Source organism: Anomaloglossus baeobatrachus, chromosome 1, assembly GCF_048569485.1.
Source record: "Anomaloglossus baeobatrachus isolate aAnoBae1 chromosome 1, aAnoBae1.hap1, whole genome shotgun sequence".
Taxonomy (NCBI): Eukaryota; Metazoa; Chordata; class Amphibia; order Anura; family Aromobatidae; genus Anomaloglossus; species Anomaloglossus baeobatrachus.
Window position 1 is genome coordinate 640,303,992 of NC_134353.1, and position 18,677 is coordinate 640,322,668.

Genomic DNA, 18,677 nt, shown 5'->3' on the forward strand with positions numbered 1-18,677 from the left:
AGATCCATCCTCCAGCACCTCTATTCTGGTTCCCTCAGCTCTGAGCTGTCCTATGGTGGAGCTGTATATGGCAGATCCATCCTCCAGCACCTCTATTCTGGTTCCCTCAGCTCTGAGCTGTCCTATGGTGGAGCTGTATATGGCAGATCCATCCTCCAGCACCTCTATTCTGGTTCCCTCAGCTCTGAGCTGTCCTATGGTGGAGCTGTAAGGGAAATCCTGCCTCCAGACCCTCCACTCTAGACGGCGACGCAGGCCTGGTGTCACGTGTTTCCCTCACCTGACAGCTTGCTGCTCCCTCCCGGCCAGTAGTGATGACGTCACCCCCTCTGTCGCTCCGCCACGTCTCTTTGCAGCGCTGTTTCCGGCGGAAGCTTCCGGCTCCGTTGCTGCAGACATGTCGGTGTCGGTTGTGTCCGTGGTGTCCCGCTTCCTGGAGGAGTATGTCAGCTCCACTCCTCAGCGGCTCAAGCTGCTGGACGCCTACCTGCTGTACATCCTGCTGACCGGGGCCATGCAGTTCCTGTACTGCCTGCTGGTGGGCACCTTCCCCTTCAACTCCTTCCTGTCCGGCTTCACCTCCTGCGTGGGCTCCTTCATCCTAGGCGGTAAGAGTGTGCTGGGCAGTGTGCCCTCCATTCTCCCTATGGGGTCCTGCAGGTGTCTGATTTCCCATTGCAGGGGTGGTCGCAGTGTACGGGAGCGGTATATGACAGCTGTCTCATCCATTCCCTATGCTGGAGATGGGTGAGCGCTGTACTGCAGCCCTGGTGAGAATGAGCGGAGTGTGGTGCACTGCAGGACCTCCGCACCCTAGGTCTGGGGATCCATGGTGGTCACAGGGGTCAGACCCCCCCCAATCTTCGTGTTGGCACTGATCATACACTGAGGGGATGACCTCTCTCAGGGCTACCATATAGAAGGGATGAATCGCATGCAGAAAGGAGGACATACAAAGTAGCTCATTTATGGTGCTCCCTCCCTATGTACCCTGAGAAATGGCTCCAGGGTGGGGTGCGTGCTGTGCAGCCGTGTCAGGGACTCGTATGATGTTACATTGCAAAATGTTAGATGGGGTAGGCAGCAAATAAGGGGGTCCTGTAGAATCTCATACAACTCTTAACAGGGGTTTCTCATCTTCCGCAGTGCATTGCTCCTTTTTACTGGGGGGCGGTGTGCTCCTGAACATTGTGAGCTAGGGCCAGTAGTATGGTTGCACCACTGATTTGAACTGTGTGTGTTCCCTTACTGCAAGCAGAGGCAGCGTCACTGCTGCAGCATCAGAGGGGTGCTTGTTAGCACTGTTCTGCTCACTTTGAAGGACAGTCCCAGATTTTAGGCTGCAGATGTGGCTGGCTACCATTCATGAAGATAAGCCAACCATTATGATGAATAATGATAACTGAACACTACCATGCTTTGTTCTCGATATGAGCAGATTGGACGCTGCGACTAGTTCAACTCAAGTACCAAGTATAATGGAAGTCAATGGGAAACCGGAGCATTTTTCCTTAAAATCTTCCAGAAAAATGAGTTCCCCATTACCTTCCATTATACTCAAGTAGAACCCGTTTAAGTGTCCGACCTGCTCGTATCGAGTACCAAGCTTGGTAATGCTCGCTCCTCACTAATGAAGAGTCAAAGTACAGAGCAAAGGGAGTGCAGTGATTCTGATGTGGGGACTACAGTCTCCACTGGTGTATTGTGAGCAATCATAGACCTGTAAGGAAGATAAGATCACAGCCCAGGCCTTTACATGATAAGTCATTCTGTGTTCTCAATGTTTTCCTAAAAATACCTACAAAGGTGTTTTCTCATATGAATGAATAACAATGCCATAAACCGAGGAGGTACCACTGCTGTTTGCCCCTTGATTGGGTCCATTATCTGGATGAGCACAATCATTTACATCTTGTAGGCGTAGGGTAGGACAGGACACTGATGGTAAAGTCCTGGTACACCTCCAGGGCCACAGTTAGGTTTCATTAAATTCTATCCATCAGGGCCTATGTTTGGGTGTATGATGAAGACTGAATCCTTACAAAATTCAGAGCTCGCTGCATATTTGTAGATGCTTGTGTGGATTTTGTTCATGAATTTCAACCTATACAACGCTTTGTCGAAAATGTGTTGCAGAAATTTTCTGTGGCTTGTGAAAATAGCATGATGCATTTTACGGTATAATTTAGGTATTAATGTCTTGTTTTTCCTGCAGTGTGCTTAAGGATCCAGATCAACCCCCAGAATAAAGGAGACTTCCTGGGCATCTCTCCAGAAAGGGCTTTTGCAGACTTTCTTTTTGCAAACACCATCCTGCACCTAGTTGTCATTAACTTTGTTGGATGAGTTTCCTTTCTTCATTGTGTCTTGAGGTTGGTATATTGCATATATGCGCCTGACAATTATAATGCCTTTAATTCAACCACAATTCACTGACTACTTACCAATTTCAAATGTACTATCTGATTTAACCCCTTACCGGCCTATGATGTACATTTACGTCATATGCCGGTTGTTTGACTTTGATGTAGTGTTAGAAACAGAGCTGCATCTCTGCCAGCAGATGCTGGCTGATTAGCACAGCCATCATCTGCCTCTTACAGCCACATGAGGAGCAGAGCTGCACCTGTTGGCTGTCAACTGCTGATGTCAATCTCTAAAAATGACATTTACAGCACACTGGTGGGCATCCATTTGCAGGTTCACGGGGCGCTAATGAGTTGTCATGACAGATAGGAGTCTGCTGAAAACCCCATTGCCTGTCTTGACTGTACTCCTGTGAAAGACAGCCAATAGCTGGCGTTCATAGAAGACTGAGGTTTTTGCTATATACAGCAATACTGTGGTATTCCAGTGTATAGCACGAGAGATCAGACAGTCACAGGTTCAAGTACAGTAAGGGGGCAAACACAATAAAAAAATAAATACAAATCGCTCCACTTTTCCTCTATTAACCGCTTCACGACCGGCCGTTTTTTGTTTTTTTTTTTCGTTTTTTTTTAGCTTTTCGGGGTTTTTTTCGCCATTCGTCTTCCGAGAGACGTAACTTTTTTATTTTTCAGTCAATATGGTCATGTGAGGGCTCATTTTTTGAGCTGTAATTTTAAATAAAACCGTAAGTTTTACCTTATAGTGTACTGTAAAACTGCTAAGAAATTCCAAATGTGGAAAAATTGCAAAAAAAAGCGCGATAGCACTATTGTTTTTTAGATATTTTATTCACTGTGTTCACTATATGGTAAAACTGATGTGTGGGTGTGATGCATGGTCGGTGCGAGTTCATAGACGTCAAACATGTATAGGTTTACTTTTATATAAGGGGTTAAAAAAAAATCAGAAGTTTGTCCGAAAAAAGTAGTTCATGTTTTACGCCATATTCCGTGACTCATAGCGTTCTTATTTTTCGGGATGTATCGCTAAATGATGGCTTATTTTTTGCGTCTCAGGCTGCCGTTTTTAAGGGTACCATATTTGTGTAGATGCTACGTTTTGATCGCCTGTTATTGCATTTTGCACAAACTTTGTGGGGACCAAAATACGTAATTTTGTCGTTTGGAATTTTTTTGTCGCTACGCCGTTTACTGATCAAATTGATTTTATATTTTGATAGATCGGGCGTTTCTGAACGCGACGATACCAAATATATGTATTTTTTTTTTTTTTAACCCAAACGTGTTTTTTTTTTTTTATTTTAACACTTTAATTTTCAATGTGGCAAAAGGGGGGTGATTTGAACATTTGGCTTTTATTTTTTTAACTTTTTTTTTATTTTACTAGTCCCCCTAGGGGGCTATATGGATCAACAATCCGATCGCTTTGCCATATCTACTGATCACAGCTATACAGCTGTAATCAGCAGATATGCTTATTTTCTGCCTCACCCAGCTCTGGGCTGGGTGAAACCGAAAGTAATTCATGTGAGCTACAGAAGTCATCACATGACCCTGTGCTTCCATGACAACCACCGGAAGTCACGTGATCACGTCACGTGACTTCCGGTATCGGGCAGAAAGTAAATGTTTACCACAATCGCGATTATAATGGCACTGTCACATATTGACGGCGCCATTTAAGGGGTTAAACGGCACGAGCCTTTGACGTCAGCGCTCTGGGTGCGGCAGTTCCTCCCTTGTCGTCATGGTTAGCCGATACACAGCCCTTGCTAGGGAACAGCAAGTCTTAGGAGACCGGCGATGGAACGGAAGGTAAGGTGAGCATATAATGTGTGAGTTTGTGCATGTGTGGAATGGCACAACCGGGGACCAGGATGGGACATTTAACAAGTTGTGGAAGGAATTGTCTGCATTGCAATGATTTCCTATGGGAAATCTTGCTTTGCTGAACGAGTAACCTGGTTAACAAGCACATTCCCAGAACGGAGATAGATAGATATATAGATATAGATATATATATCTCTTTTTAATTTTTTTTTCACCACTTAGATAAAAGTAAACCTATATATATTTGGTGTCTATGAACTTGCACTGACCTGGGGCATCATACTGACACATCGGTTTTACAATATAGTTAGCACTATAAATAAAAGACACAAAAAAACATTGTGGAATTGCCTTTTCTTGCAAATTCGCTACATTTAGAATTTTTTTTCCAGTTTTCCAGTATAATATGTGGCAGATTGAATGATGTCTTTCAAAAGTACAACTTGTCCTGCAAATAACAAGCCCTCATACGTTAATATTGATGGGAAAAATAAAAAGGTTGTGGCTCGTGAAAGAAGGGTAGGGAAAAACGGAAAATCAGCAGGGGGTGAAGGGGCTAAAGGGAACTTGACACCTGCCCTAAGCCCCAAAAACTGGCACTGTGTATAGCAACCTTTCCCTGCATGCTAACAAGCCCCATTATGTGGCCTAGTGATTGCTGAATTAATATAGAATCATCTTTCAACTGCACTCGTGCTCTGCTAATTAGTGGTCGACTAGTTGGGATGGGAGGTGGATTTTTACTAATCTTCCCTTAATCATGTAAGCACACCCCTGTGGACGTGAGTGACATGACAATTGCAATCCCTCTGCAGATATTGCGCACACAGGCAATGCTCTCCCTCCCTGAAATGCCCAATGTGGCCGGGTGTCTGTCCCTGGCTTCATTAGTGCTCTGCACATGCCCACAGTGGCAGGATGTTTGCCGCACTCTCTGACAAGGCGGGAGAACATTCCATGCTTGCAGAGGGCTGGTGGTGACCACTTCACTCGGCCCACAGGGGTGGGCTTACCTAAGAGGGAGGATTAGGCCTGTGATATTATTGACCCCCTTACTATTCCAATACTGCATTGCGCAGTGTAAGCGCAGCTTCATAGTTAATTCTATATTAATTGAGCAAAGACTGAGCCACATAAAGGGGCTTGTTAGAATGCAGTAAATGGTGGCGGTTTGGGGAGCCTAGGGCTGCTTCAGGTTCCCTTTAAAGGGAACCTGTTACTAGATTTGGCCGCTATAAGCTGCAGCCACCACAAGTAAGCCCTTATACATAGAGTTGTAGAATACTTTATATAAAAACCGAGGTCTCTCTGGGAAAGGAGCACAATGGAGGACTCTGTATGACGTACAATGCCAGGTCAGTATAATAAAGCTGTTTTTTTTACATTATATACAGCGGCCTGGGCTCTTATTTACAGTATTCTAGAATGCTGTATATTAGATCTCACTGGTGGTGGCCGCAGCTTGTAGGGGACAAGTCTGGTGACAGGTTCCCTATAAGGTACGTGCACACGGGCTGTATACAACATGCATTACAGTAGTAGTGTCCTGTATGAGATCTTAAGGCACATGGCCTAATGTCTGAATCAAATGTCTTAGTTTTTTTAAGAGATGTTTTTCACACACTACAAACATGTTCATTATAATCTATGGAGCTGTTCATGTGTGTGTTTATTTTTTGTTTTTTTTCTTTGTGAATTCCCCCCCCCCTCCCCCCAAAAAAAACCAATCCCATGAAGACGTGTCTGTTGTTGGCCTAGTCACGTATCAAAATTAACCAAACAGTCCTATGGATCTTTGGAAATCACAGACCGCACAGATATAGAATATAGTCATCTAGTTGTAATTTCTTTTTACATGGTTATATTGGGCTGAAAAGAAACCCTGTAGATCTACCGAGTTCTATTTTTCTCCAGCAGTTATTGTCTATCACTAGATTATCTATAATCCATAATGCCACTTGTTGTGAGAAAAGTATCCAGCTGTTTTTTACACGCTGCTATAGTATCTGCCATTACTACCTCTCGCACCACAGTCTGACTGCTCTAACTGTAAAGAACCCTTTCTTATTTAGCTACCAGAATCACCTTGTTTCCACTCGCAGTGTATGTCCCCTGGTCCCTTGTAAAACCTTTGCAAGGAATAAGTCATATGCCAGGTTTTTCATATTTTATTTTACTCACTTGCTACTTTACAGACATGATCATTACTGTCCTCATTGGAGCTCACAATGTAAATTCCCTATCAATCTGACTTAGGGATAAACAGGAGAAGCAGGTGGAAGCCCACACAAACACAGGGAGAACATACAAACTCCTTGCAGATGTTGTCCTTAGTGGGATTTAAACTCAGGACACCAGTGCTGCGAGACTGAAGTGCTAACCACGAAGCCACCATGCCGGCATATAAATGAGAACTCGTATAAGGCTATGTTCACACACTGCGTTTTTTACCTGCGTTTCTGGTCCGTTTTTGCTGCAGAAATTTCTTGAGAAATTCTTGTAATCTTTCTGCAGACATTCCCCAGCAAAACCTATGGCAAAAAAAATTAGCTGTGCACACACTGCGTTTTTTTTTCTTAAGAAAATTCTTTCAGTAGATTTTCTTAAGAAAAAGAATGAGCATGTCACTTCTTTTCTGCAGCTAACTGCGTTATTTGCCATAGATAATTGGCACAATAACGCAGGGAGCAACCAGCGGAAAAAACGCACCGAAAACGCGGCAAAAACGCAGGTGCGTTTTTGGTGCGTTTTTTAACGCAGGTGCACTAATCCTTCACTCTTAAGAAATTTCTTAAGAATAATCATTTTTCTAGTGTGAACATAGCCTTACACTTCTTTTTCTAAGCTAAACAAGCCCAACTTTTTCAACCTCTCATCATATGGGAGGCCTCCATTCCTTGCAATAATATAGTTACCCGCCTTTGAACTGACTATAACGTCTGAATATCCTTTATAAATTGTGGAGCCCAAACATCCCATATTCTAGATGTGGACTTACAAGTGATTTATAGATGCGTAACAAAACGTTGGGATCACAGGATCTAATCTCTCTTTTTATACACCCTAAAATCTTCCTTACCTTTGCAGCTGCTCCCTGACATTGAGTGCTGCTGCTCAGCTTAGGCTATGTGCGCACATTGCGCAAATACATGCAGTTACGCTGCGCTTTGTAGCGCAGCGTAACTGCATGCGTCCTGCGTCCCCTGCAGTCTATGGAGATTGTGCAGGGGCCGTGCGCACGTGGCGTTTTAGAGCGCAGCGCTTCGGCTACTGCCGAAGCGCTGCGTTCTAAGAAGTGACATGTCACTTCTTCCGTGCGCTTTGCTGGCAGCTCCTGCTCTGTCTATGGGAGGAGCTGCAGGCAGAGCGCATGGAATCGGCTTCACTACGGACATTTCTGCAGCGATTTAAAGCGCACATGTGCTCTTCAGATCGCTGCAGAAATTTCTGCAGTGAACTGTACGCAATGTGCGCACATAGCCTTACTTGTAACCAGAATATCCAAGTCCCTCTGTTCTGTAATCCCGAGCTTCCATTTACGGTTTACTCCAGCCTGCTGCTGTACTAGATTTAGCCAGTAGAGGGCGACATTTCTCTACTTTGCAGTCCATGTTTGCCTTTTGAGCACAGCTCAGTGAAATAAACCTTCATCTCTCCAGCACTCTGCCTCCCAGATAACCTAGGACAATTTACAGAACAGTTTAACTAGCTACCAGGATTACTGTAGAGATAAAAATATAGCGCATATGAGAAGCACCCGTGGAGTGATTTCTGTATATTTATATTATAGAATTGCTCACCTGGTTAGGTTGTGCGCCCTCGCACAACCCCGGTGTTAGATGTATAATTCCTCTGGGGGATGAGAGACTGTCTCAGCTGGCGTTATCCATTGTTCTGCTGGGTGGATCCAGGTTTGTTGCCGCTGCTGGCTTCAGATTGACCGACTTTTTGAATCCTGGAGCTCTGTGCGGACCTGTGTCCTCCCGCTGTAAGTTCAAATGATCTGATGGATTCTATTACTCACAGCAGCTCTACCCGGATTCCCTTATGGGAGTAGGCATATAGAAAAAAGATTCCGGTCTTTGTGAGCGGTAGTAATAATCTTTGGTCTTTGATCTTTTAAGAAATTTGGCTTTATTATTAATAACATAAAGCTCTTGTATTAACACAACGCGTTTCAGCAAGATACACTTGCCATCCTCAGGTGTACACCTGAGGATGGCAAGTGTATCTTGCTGAAACACGTTGTGTTAATACAAGAGCTTTATGTTATTAATAATAAAGCCAAATTTCTTAAAAGATCAAAGACCAAAGATCTATTACTAGCGCCCACAAAGACCGGAATCTTTTTTTCTATATAGCTACCAGGATTGACCTTAAAGCGTTTGACTCTTGGTAACCAGCAGTGGCCACTACAGAAACGACAACACTGCTGTGTTCCAGCAGCAACCAAGAACTTCCACGTAGCACTGGTAACAGCTGATCAACCGGTGTGTCGGCTGTTGCTTCGATTTAGCAGATATTGATGGCCTATGCTAAGGGTAGACCATCAGTAAAACAAGTAAAGTACTGGAAAAAACCTTTTAAGGTGGCTACGCACATTGACTGCACCTGCCAGAATCGGCAGATGACCTAGTGTACATGGAGGCCACCTGACTCTACACATGACATCTGTAGGAAAGGTATAATTGAGCAGGTTGGTTTGTTTTTTTCCCCCCTTGTTCCCCATTGAAATAGACCAGCAACTGTGGCAGCTCCGGACATACATGTCTATCGGACGGTCAGGAAAAATAAATGTTTGCCAGCCAACAAGCGTTTGTTCTTTAGCTGTTAAATATTTTTGACCGCTTTTATTAAAGGGAATGGTACAAAATATTACGTGTTTTTCTGCAATGCCACAAAATAACAAAATGATGTTCTTTAACCCAGTGACATGTAACTCATCGTGATATTTTTTTATTTTCTAGATCTGTTGTCTCATCGGGATCAACACATTTTACACACTGCTGGACATTGGGATTATATTTTATTTTTTATTTTTTTGTGACCCCCCCACCCCCCCAATACTATGTTGCCTCCCCAAGAACATTACTTGGAGCCTCAGTCTGTGATTCTAAATGACATAGTCAATAAATCTGTGACTTTCTTACATTGTTGTCCTGTTTTTGCTACACTGTGTACATAGTCCTACAGCTGATGTGCGTTTGTACCTTGGCTACTGGTCGTCATTTCTTCTGAAAAGGAAAGGACATAGTCGTTTACTAGAATGCTTTATACAGTATGTCCACCCATATCCTGTCCACCGCCATTAACTTGAGAACGGCGGCAGCTATAGGCATAGAAGTGGTTTATAGGTATAGTAAAGTAGCCATGTGCTACGCAATGAAACCGCCTATAGCGCCACCTAGTTAGCATTTTTATCTCGCAAACGAGATGGAGAAAAAAAAGTGAATTAAAAAAAAGTCAGGATATGGGTGGACACACTGTATACTGCTTTGGATAACCCTAGAAATATTGGCTAATATATGTCCTCACTATGGTTAACAAAGCAGCAGCCTCCTGGCAAGGAAGTGGTCAGGCAAGTATATTGGATTTTTTACACTTTAAACCCATGTCCAGAACAATCTTGTATGATCTTACCGTATGACGTTACCACAGGCCTAAAGAGGGACACAGATCATGATTTTTTTTCTTTTGTATTTACATTTGAGGAAGATTAAAAAAACTTTTTTGTGTATTACTGCTGCACTGTACTATTGACTAGGATATGTACATTCAATAGGCACAATAAAACACACATTTCTTTGCAGAATATGTCACTCGAGAAAGTCAAATTGTGCATCTTACTCTGAGCCTTAGGTTATGTTCTCATTGACTTTTTTTTATAAAACCTCTCCAAATCCTCATTAAAAAAATCTTTGTTTTTACTCAAATAACTCAATAAAAATACCATGTTAATAACCCATAAAACCCCATTTCTATGTTTTGTTTTGGGGGTTTTCGGTACTTGAGTGACTTTTGGCATTTTCTCCAATTTCATCCGAAATGAAGTAGCTGGGACTAGTGTTGAGTGAGTAGTTAACTATTCGTACTCGCTCTACTGTTAGTGAGTACTGTCCACTCCTCGCATATCCATTACGAGTAGTGGGCGCAATTTAAGTCAATGGGAAGTACTTGCTAAGTAGCGAGTAACCTGAAAGCCGTACTTTTCGTGCAAGTAGCGAATAGTACGGCTTTCAGATTACTCACTACTTAGCGAGTATTTCCCATTGAGTTACATTGCGTCTGCTACTCGTAACAAATGAGTAGTAGACAGTGCTCGCTATCAGCATAGCGAGTACGAATAGTTAGCTACCCACTCAACACTAGCTGGGACGGGATGTGGCTAACGGGATGTGGCTACACCCACCTGACAAATTCTACAAAACTGCTGGTGGTAAGTGCTAGTCCATTCAGAAGCATGGCGCTGAGAAAATGCAGCAAATTCATTACCTGGTGTATGCCTGTTAAAGAACCATTCTAGCGTTTTGTTGTATTTCACCGCTGGCTGGAGTGGTGCCTTAAATCTAAGGCTCCTGACCCCCCCACCCCCCCTTCCCCCGGTCTTATACTTACCCTCCGGCAGCTTTATCTTTTTTCTGAATCGCTCCAGTTCCTTGGCGCCATCTTGTGCCCTTAACTTCTGGCTGGCCAGTCAGTTACGTAATGAGCTCTCAATGCAAGTTTTTGTAAGAGCCAGAACAAGGCTCTCATAGAGTTGTATTGAGTTGTGACCTCTGGCACGCGCCATGAAACACTGAAGACAGTTCAGAGCAATGGTTATAGAAGGTGAAGCCGGTGGAATGTAGGTAAGAGGCATGTCACAAAAGTTAGATTTAAAACACCACTTCTGTGCTGAAATAAAAAGAACATTCTGGAGTGCTGCATTAAAGATTTCTGCACATCATACTTCAAAGAGTGCTCCTACGTTAAGACTTGGGTGGACACTTATGGAGTAGAATGGATCTATTCACACATAAAAATCATGGATCCAAGAGTGAGATGCATGTGACTGAGCATTAACTATTCTGATATGATTTTCCAGTTGAGAATTGGCCATTAAAGTTTATTGGATTCCTGGCGACAGATACAAATCGGAGGTCCTCTTATTTGCTTTCATTTTCCATCCATGTCTCATGGCTCTGTTGCTTAGTGATAAACGTATGGATTCCTTAAGAGAAGAAAGCCTTGATGGATAGGTTATATCAGTTTACCATGGAGGTTAAAGGGAACCTGTCGTGGAGAAATGATATTAACCTGCAGATATGGGGTTATTCTGCACGTTACTGTCATTGTGAGCTGGCTTGCGTCTGCACATTGAGCTCCCTGCCAGGAGGAAATTAACTTTAATCCTCCCAGCAGCGTTCCGATTTCAGCCACAGGGGTGGCGCAGGTTCAGTCACCGCTCTGAGTATGGAGAGTGGTGTCTGTAACTGTGCCACCTGCGCTGACTGACAGCCTCCTCTGTCAGTCAATGCTGGGGGGAGTGGACACAGTCACAGCTCCCCATACACAGAGCGGTGACTGACTCCGTGCCGCCCCCATGACCGGAACACTACCGGGAGTATTCAAATTCATTTCTTCTCGGAACCGGGGTTTAATGTGCAGAGCAGTGTCAGAATGCTATTAACCTGCAGATTATATCTGCAGGTTAATAGCATTTTTCCATGTGACAGATTCCCTTTAAGGGAAGAGCCTACTTGGATCAGTACAACAAGGATCCTCAATAAGCCTGGGTGCATGGACCTCTAAAACGGCACCATACAGCTTTATTCAGAGGATCCTCCAAATGAGGCCAATTTCATGTGAGGATAGTACGAGTGCATGTCTGCTAATGCAGTACGGCTTCAAATTCCTGCCTTACAGGAGGTCGAATTTCTCAACTAGTACCATGGTTTCTTGTCAGACTATGAGTTTGGGTGATCAGACCATTGGTTGGGCTGGGACTTGCTGCCGCAAAATGGGCTCAGAAATTCAGCCGACACTAAAGGCTGCTTTACACCAGGCAATCTATCGTGCGATAGATTGTCGGGGTCACGGTTTTTGTGACGCACATCCGGCATCGCTGGCGATGCCGGCCTGTGTGACACCTCCTAGCGACGCAGTATCGCTCACAAATCGTGAGTCGGGTACTGCTCGTTAGGTTCCATAATATCGTTTACTTTAGTTGACCATCGTTTCTGTGGTAGCACACGTCACTCCGTGTGACACCACGGGAACGATGAGCAGCTCACCTGCCTCCCGCGGCCGCCGCCGTCTCTATGTGGAAGGAAGGAGGTGGGCGGGATGTTTACGTCCCGCTCATCTCCGCCCCTCCGCTTCTATTGGCCGGCGCCCGTGTGACGTCGCTGTGACGCCGAACATCTCTCCCACTCCAGGAAGTGGACGTTCGCCGCCCACAGCGAGGTCGCACGAGAGGTAAGTATGTGTGACGGGGTTTACTAACTTTGTGCGACACAGGCAGCGATTTGCCCGTGACGCAAAAAGGACGGGGGCGGGTACGATCGATTGTGAAATCGCACAATCGGTCGTACCGTGTAAAGCAGGCTTAATGGGTGATTTGGTCCATTCACACAAGTTTTTCTGTCCATGTGCTGCCAGTTTAGGATAGTGGAAACATTACTGATCCTGTCTTGAATGTGGTGGTGCGCATGTTCGATCTCCTCTCCATTGTCTATATAACTTCTAGCAAAAGCTGAGTACAGTCCTCCATTTCCCATATGGACAGTCCCAGAAAATGAGGGCGTTCCAGCATATGCCCCTTCTCTCTCTTCAAGTTGAAGATTTGCAGAACTGGACCCCCGGCAATCAGTAGATTATCCCCTTTGTAATGGCTAACTTGTATGGGTCTGCGTACTGTCCATTCTCTTAATTGCTGGTGGGGGTCCTTTATTCAAGGAGCAAGGATATCTGGATGTTCACAATTCATGAAATACTCGGTGCTTGTTCTGTTCTGATCCTTTTTGTAGCATCAGATTCTGTCCTTCAAGTGTACAGAAATGGGGGAAAAAAACTAGGAAAAATAATTCATCTGTGTACTAGCTGGTTTTCACAGATCCTTTTTTATGTGATACATAATTTCTAGAAACTAGCTAATAAATTCGAGTGGAATTGAATTCTGCTTGCATCTTACAAGAATCCACATTAACAAAAATCCGTTTTTTGTATTTTGCGTCCGTGCAGGTTCAGCAAAATGTCTGGATGTGTGAACCATAAAGGACTATTAAAATGTTGGAAAAAAAATCCTCGTATTTACCGGCCAGGGTTGCCAACCTAACGTTTTATTATGTTCTGGACAACTCATTAAAAAAAAAATCAGACACTACATTGGAATATCATAATAAATTATTCTGATTATAATAGATACACATCTAAAACCCATAAATCTGCCCATGCATTCACTGTGAACTGTAAAATGATAATTACATTAAAATAATATGTATAGGTGTCTTCATCCTCAAAAAAAATCACGCCTTAAATTTTTTTCTCCGAACACTGTCCTGGAATTTCTGGCCAATTAACAACCCAGTTGTATACATCGGTGCGGAGAGATGTGTGCTGCAATATAGATAGCCCTCTGACAGCCCCTGGCGATTGTGCTGTATATTAATATCGTCTCCTGATGAACAACAATTAACAAATGGGGAGAAACGCGTCGAGGCTTTGTTACTTTTTCTTATTTGGCTGAGGACCATGGTGAACCTGGGTATCATTATAAGAGAGAGAGAATACTACTGAAGAGCTCTTTTGACCCAAATACGTCTCAGATAAGTGATTTTTGTTTCCTCTAGTTTAAATGGTATATTAAGCCCTATAAGCCCTACTTGATAAGAAGGGAGGTCAGGGTTATCATAGAAGGGAAAGCCGCCGAGGAATGGGGGCACCACTTTACCTTTAGGGTGCGTGTAACGTATGTTATATCTCCATTGGTAGGTAAAGCGAGACTGAGGGTCATTTAGATATTGTCCCTTCGGTGATTTTGTCAAATTGATGCTCTGACAAAAAAAAATTAATACTTGTTGCCTTTGATAGAAATAACTTATTGTGGCTGTCCCATGGTCCAGGGATTTTTCTGTGTTATTGTTCACGATGTGGGATTTTTTAAATTTTAATAAGATTAAATAAATGTGTTTTTATGTATATTAATTGAGGTAGCTTTTGAGAGAAAAAACTGGATGTACTACCTTTTGTGAATTTGAATTCAAGTTTGGTTAACAATTAGTAACCCAGCCTTCTGCTCCTCAACCTGTCCTGTCACATTTTCAGATCCTCAGCGCAAGTACCGACATCCCCATCACACTAAACCAGGATGAGCCCAGGAGTGAAATCCCTATCTAGTGCAGAACCTTCTCGGGCCTTATCAGAGCCGGACGTCCCAGCCTAGTGTGAGAGGTAGCGCTAGAATATGCAGTGAGTACTGGATAGGTGGCGGTGAGGAGCAGAGCAGCTGGAGAGATGAATGTAAGGATTTACATTATTTTTTTTTTAACATTAATATTAATAATATATATATATTATTTTTTTTTTTACATTTTCCATTTCTTATGCTCTTGGGTCTAGAGACAGCATAACATAATAAGGGACATTACATTTCAGAGAGTAACTTCTGCGCAAACAGGCAAATTTGAACTTTGCATGATCCACACATCTTTAATAATTTCCTTTATTTCTAAAGGTGGTTGTGAAACTGAGATCCTGAAACAGAGTGCAAAAAAAAAAATAATGAAATGACAGCTCTCCAACCTAGATGCACACTTATGGCATTATGTAGGCTGATAAAACCCAATTTGTACTGTACTTTTCATCATGCAGTTCCCTTTCAGACGCATAGGTGGCAGTGTTGTCCACTACTTTTTTGCTCTGGCAGGTGTCCTTTACCATAAACCACAGCTTGAGAAAGCCAACAGCTAAAAATATTCCTTCCCTTAGTGTTAACCCTATCATCACCTTAGACAAAATGTAGCTTTATAATGTGACAGATTATGTCACGTGCAATGTCCGGGATCTCAGCACTTTCACCACAGGTCACCTTGTCCCTATGACTTTTTCATGCCTCCTGCTTACTGAAGATGCAGGTCTGACTGACTCGTTCAGCTCTCTACTTAAATGAATACATTAATTGCAGGTATATTCACCAGACGAGTCATCGTCATGGTGATTGTGGCGCATGTAACATTACAGTATAGCATTGTTTTAGGTTTTCACCTCATTATGCTCAGCCTAACCGCACATACGTCATGGCACACTTCTCAGCCCTTGTGGTTGCCCACCTGCCTCGTGTGCTCGCCTATGATGTTGCATCCTGTTGATCAGATCTGACTGTTTAGTCTGTATTTCTAAATCTGCAACTTTCAAGAGGATGTGGCCGACAAATTGAGAGAGGCTTCAAAGGCGGCCTAGTTTTGTCATGGAGCAGTTGCCTGAAAAATGGGTCGGTCTTGTGCACCTGCATAACGCCCCTACGAAACCGCCAATCTTGACCTATTTTATATTTTTAAGCAGTGGAAACTAGGAAGAGTCTAAGCGGAAAGTTCTACGTCATTGAGCGGACATGGGCGCTCAACGCACCGGATATCTATATGCAATGAGCTTCAAAAAACAAAGCTTATGTGTAAAAATGTTTTAACCACATTTAAGACTAAGGCTGAAACAATTGTATTCATAGGGTACAGCTCACAAATGTAAAATAATGCATTTCTTCCTTATACACATGGCCAATATGTCCTTTGTGTGCTGTTACAGTGCTTCATGCTATGACCTGTGTGTATTAGATGATGTTACCACATCTGATCACTTCATCCTTATTTGTTATTTTATACCATTATATGTCTTCACGGACCCTATGTTTAATGTTGGATTTACCCTTTAACTTATCATGCAGTTTGATAATTGTGAATGCCAGTAGACATTTCTAGCCTGCATACAATTAATGTGACTCACTGTAAAGGTGGCTTTACACACTGCAACATCGCAAACGACATCGCTGTAACGTCACCGGTTTTGTGACGTTATAGCGACCTCCCCAGCGACATTGCAGTGTGTGAAACACATCAGCGACCCGGCCCCTGCTGTGAAGTTGTGATCGCTACAAATCGTTCAGGACCATTCTTTGGTCCTTTCTTTCCCACTGTGCAGCAAAGTTTTAGTATGTAAAGGGAACTTTACAGCGACTTCGTTAGCGACTTCCCTTTCAAAAAGCTGCTTTACAACGTCCCCAATGACTAGCTAGGTCGTTCTGCAGGTCCGGATCGCTGTTGCGTCGTTGGCCAGGTTTGCCTGTTTGACAGCTCACCAGAGACTTTGTAGCGATCCCGGCCAGGTTGGGATCGCTGGTGGGATCGCTAGAAAGTTTCAGTGTGTAAAGGGGCCTTAAAGATCTAGCTACCTTCTCTCACGGATATAATTTCCTCATCCAACTTTGCCATCAAAACTGGTCTATTGGTACAAATATAGAATAGTCAATAAGCTCTAAACCAGTGGGGGTCCGGCCGCTGAAACCAGTTCTACAGCAAACCTATAGAGAATGAATAGGAAACACACTGATGGTTTGTGCACATGCTCCAGTCTGGCTATTGATGAAGGTCTCAGCTCTTGGACCTCTATCTTATGATTAGGTGATAATGCCTTTTAACCAGAAAACCCTTTTATCTAATGTTCGCAAAGTTCCTGTCATCCAGTTATCATCCCTATCCATATTGATACTGTATATAAGAACATTTCATCTTTACCAAAACATACTTTATGGATGTCCTGATTGCTATCCTTTTGTTAAATTAGTAGGAAACTCTTATATAAAATATTAACATGCTAATGAATACGCAACGTTACACGATGATCTCACTCACCTCTCCACTGCTATCGCGTCAGACGGGGTTTTCGGCTCAGTGCGCATGACCCCGGAGTTTCGGTCATGGATACTACTTCAGTTTGAAGCCTGAACACGTACACTTGGCTTCATAGTGCGCATGACCCAACTGCTCGTGGTTCTGGGTGCATATTTGACCTGACCGGTTCCCTTTAAGTTAGGCCAGCTCACATGTTCGTGTACAGTGCTTGGATCTCTATAATCATCCTATAACTTAGCTCAGATCAGGCGGTCCAGCTGGATATTGTAATCAGACCTATGAAGCCGGTCTAAGTCCAAATTCAGACGTTTGCATATCACGGACCAGGTAGAATGGACTTGCTGCTGGTCTACTGACTTCAACTAGTCAGGAGACACACAATTAGTGCGTACATCGCAGCCCATATTTAGACCATGATATACAAACATCTGAATTGGGCCTTAAACTTTGTTTAAAAAAAAAATTGTAATTTGTTGCAGTCCTTGTTCTTTTAGCTTACTAGACACTAGTACATTCCGTAGAGCTTACCAATCTAATGTGCGCATTACTAAATTGTTGGTTAACATAAAATGAAAATGTATTTCTATGGAAAAAAGAAAGGCCTCTCTCATCTTTTTAAGTGGGAGAACTTGCACAGTTGGTGGCTGACTAAATATTTTTTCCCCTCACTATATATATATATATATATATTTAGGTCCATAAATATTTGGACAGTGACACAAGTTTTGTTATTTTAGCTGTTTACAAAAACATGTTCAGAAATACAATTATATATATATATATATATATATATATATATATATATATATATATATATATATATATATAATATGGGCTGAAAGTGCACACTCCCAGCTGCAATATGAGAGTTTTCACATCCAAATCGGAGAAAGGGTTTAGGAATCATACCTCTGTAATGCATAGCCTCCTCTTTTTAAAGGGACCAAAAGTAATTGGACAAGGGACTCTAAGGGCTGCAATTAACTCTGAAGGCGTCTCCCTTGTTAACCTGTAATCAATGAAGTAGTTAAAAGGTCTGGGGTTGATTATAGGTGTGTGGTTTTGCATTTGGAAGCTGTTGCTGTGACCAGACAACATGCGGTCTAAGGAACTCTCGATTGAGGTGAAGCAGAACATCCTGAGGCTGAAAAAAAAGAAAAAATCCATCAGAGAGATAGCAGACATGCTTGGAGTAGCAAAATCAACAGCCGGGTACATTCTGAGAAAAAAGGAATTGACTGGTGAGCTTGGGAACTCAAAAAGGCCTGGGCGTCCACGGATGACAACAGTGGTGGATGATCGCCGCATACTTTCTTTGGTGAAGAAGAACCCGTTCACAACATCAACTGAAGTCCAGAACACTCTCAGTGAAGTAGGTGTATCTGTCTCTAAGACAACAGTAAAGAGAAGACTCCATGAAAGTAAAAACAAAGGGTTCACATCTAGATGCAAACCATTCATCAATTCCAAAAATAGACAGGCCAGAGTTAAATTTGCTGAAAAACACCTCATGAAGCCAGCTCAGTTCTGGAAAAGTATTCTATGGACAGATAAGACAAAGATCAACCTGTAC

The 18,677-nt window shown here is 43.0% G+C and overlaps 1 protein-coding gene across 1 annotated transcript; it reads left to right on the forward strand.

Moving 5' to 3' along the window:
• The first annotated feature begins 338 nt into the window (after positions 1-338).
• Positions 339-9,369, forward strand: DAD1 (defender against cell death 1). The gene is made up of 3 exons (XM_075341031.1): positions 339-608; positions 2,216-2,372; positions 9,188-9,369. The coding sequence occupies exons 1-2, from the start codon at positions 398-400 to the stop codon at positions 2,344-2,346; spliced, it is 342 nt and encodes a 113-aa protein (XP_075197146.1). The 5' UTR covers positions 339-397; the 3' UTR covers positions 2,347-2,372; positions 9,188-9,369.
• Positions 9,370-18,677: the final 9,308 nt, after the last annotated feature.

Coding starts and splice junctions, on each gene's coding strand:
- DAD1 (XM_075341031.1), top strand. CDS start 398: ATGTCGGTGTCGGTTGTGTCCGTGGTGTCCCGCTTCCTGGAGGAGTAT. Junction 609..2,215: donor GGGCTCCTTCATCCTAGGCG/GTAAGAGTGTGC, acceptor TTTTTCCTGCAG/TGTGCTTAAGGATCCAGATC.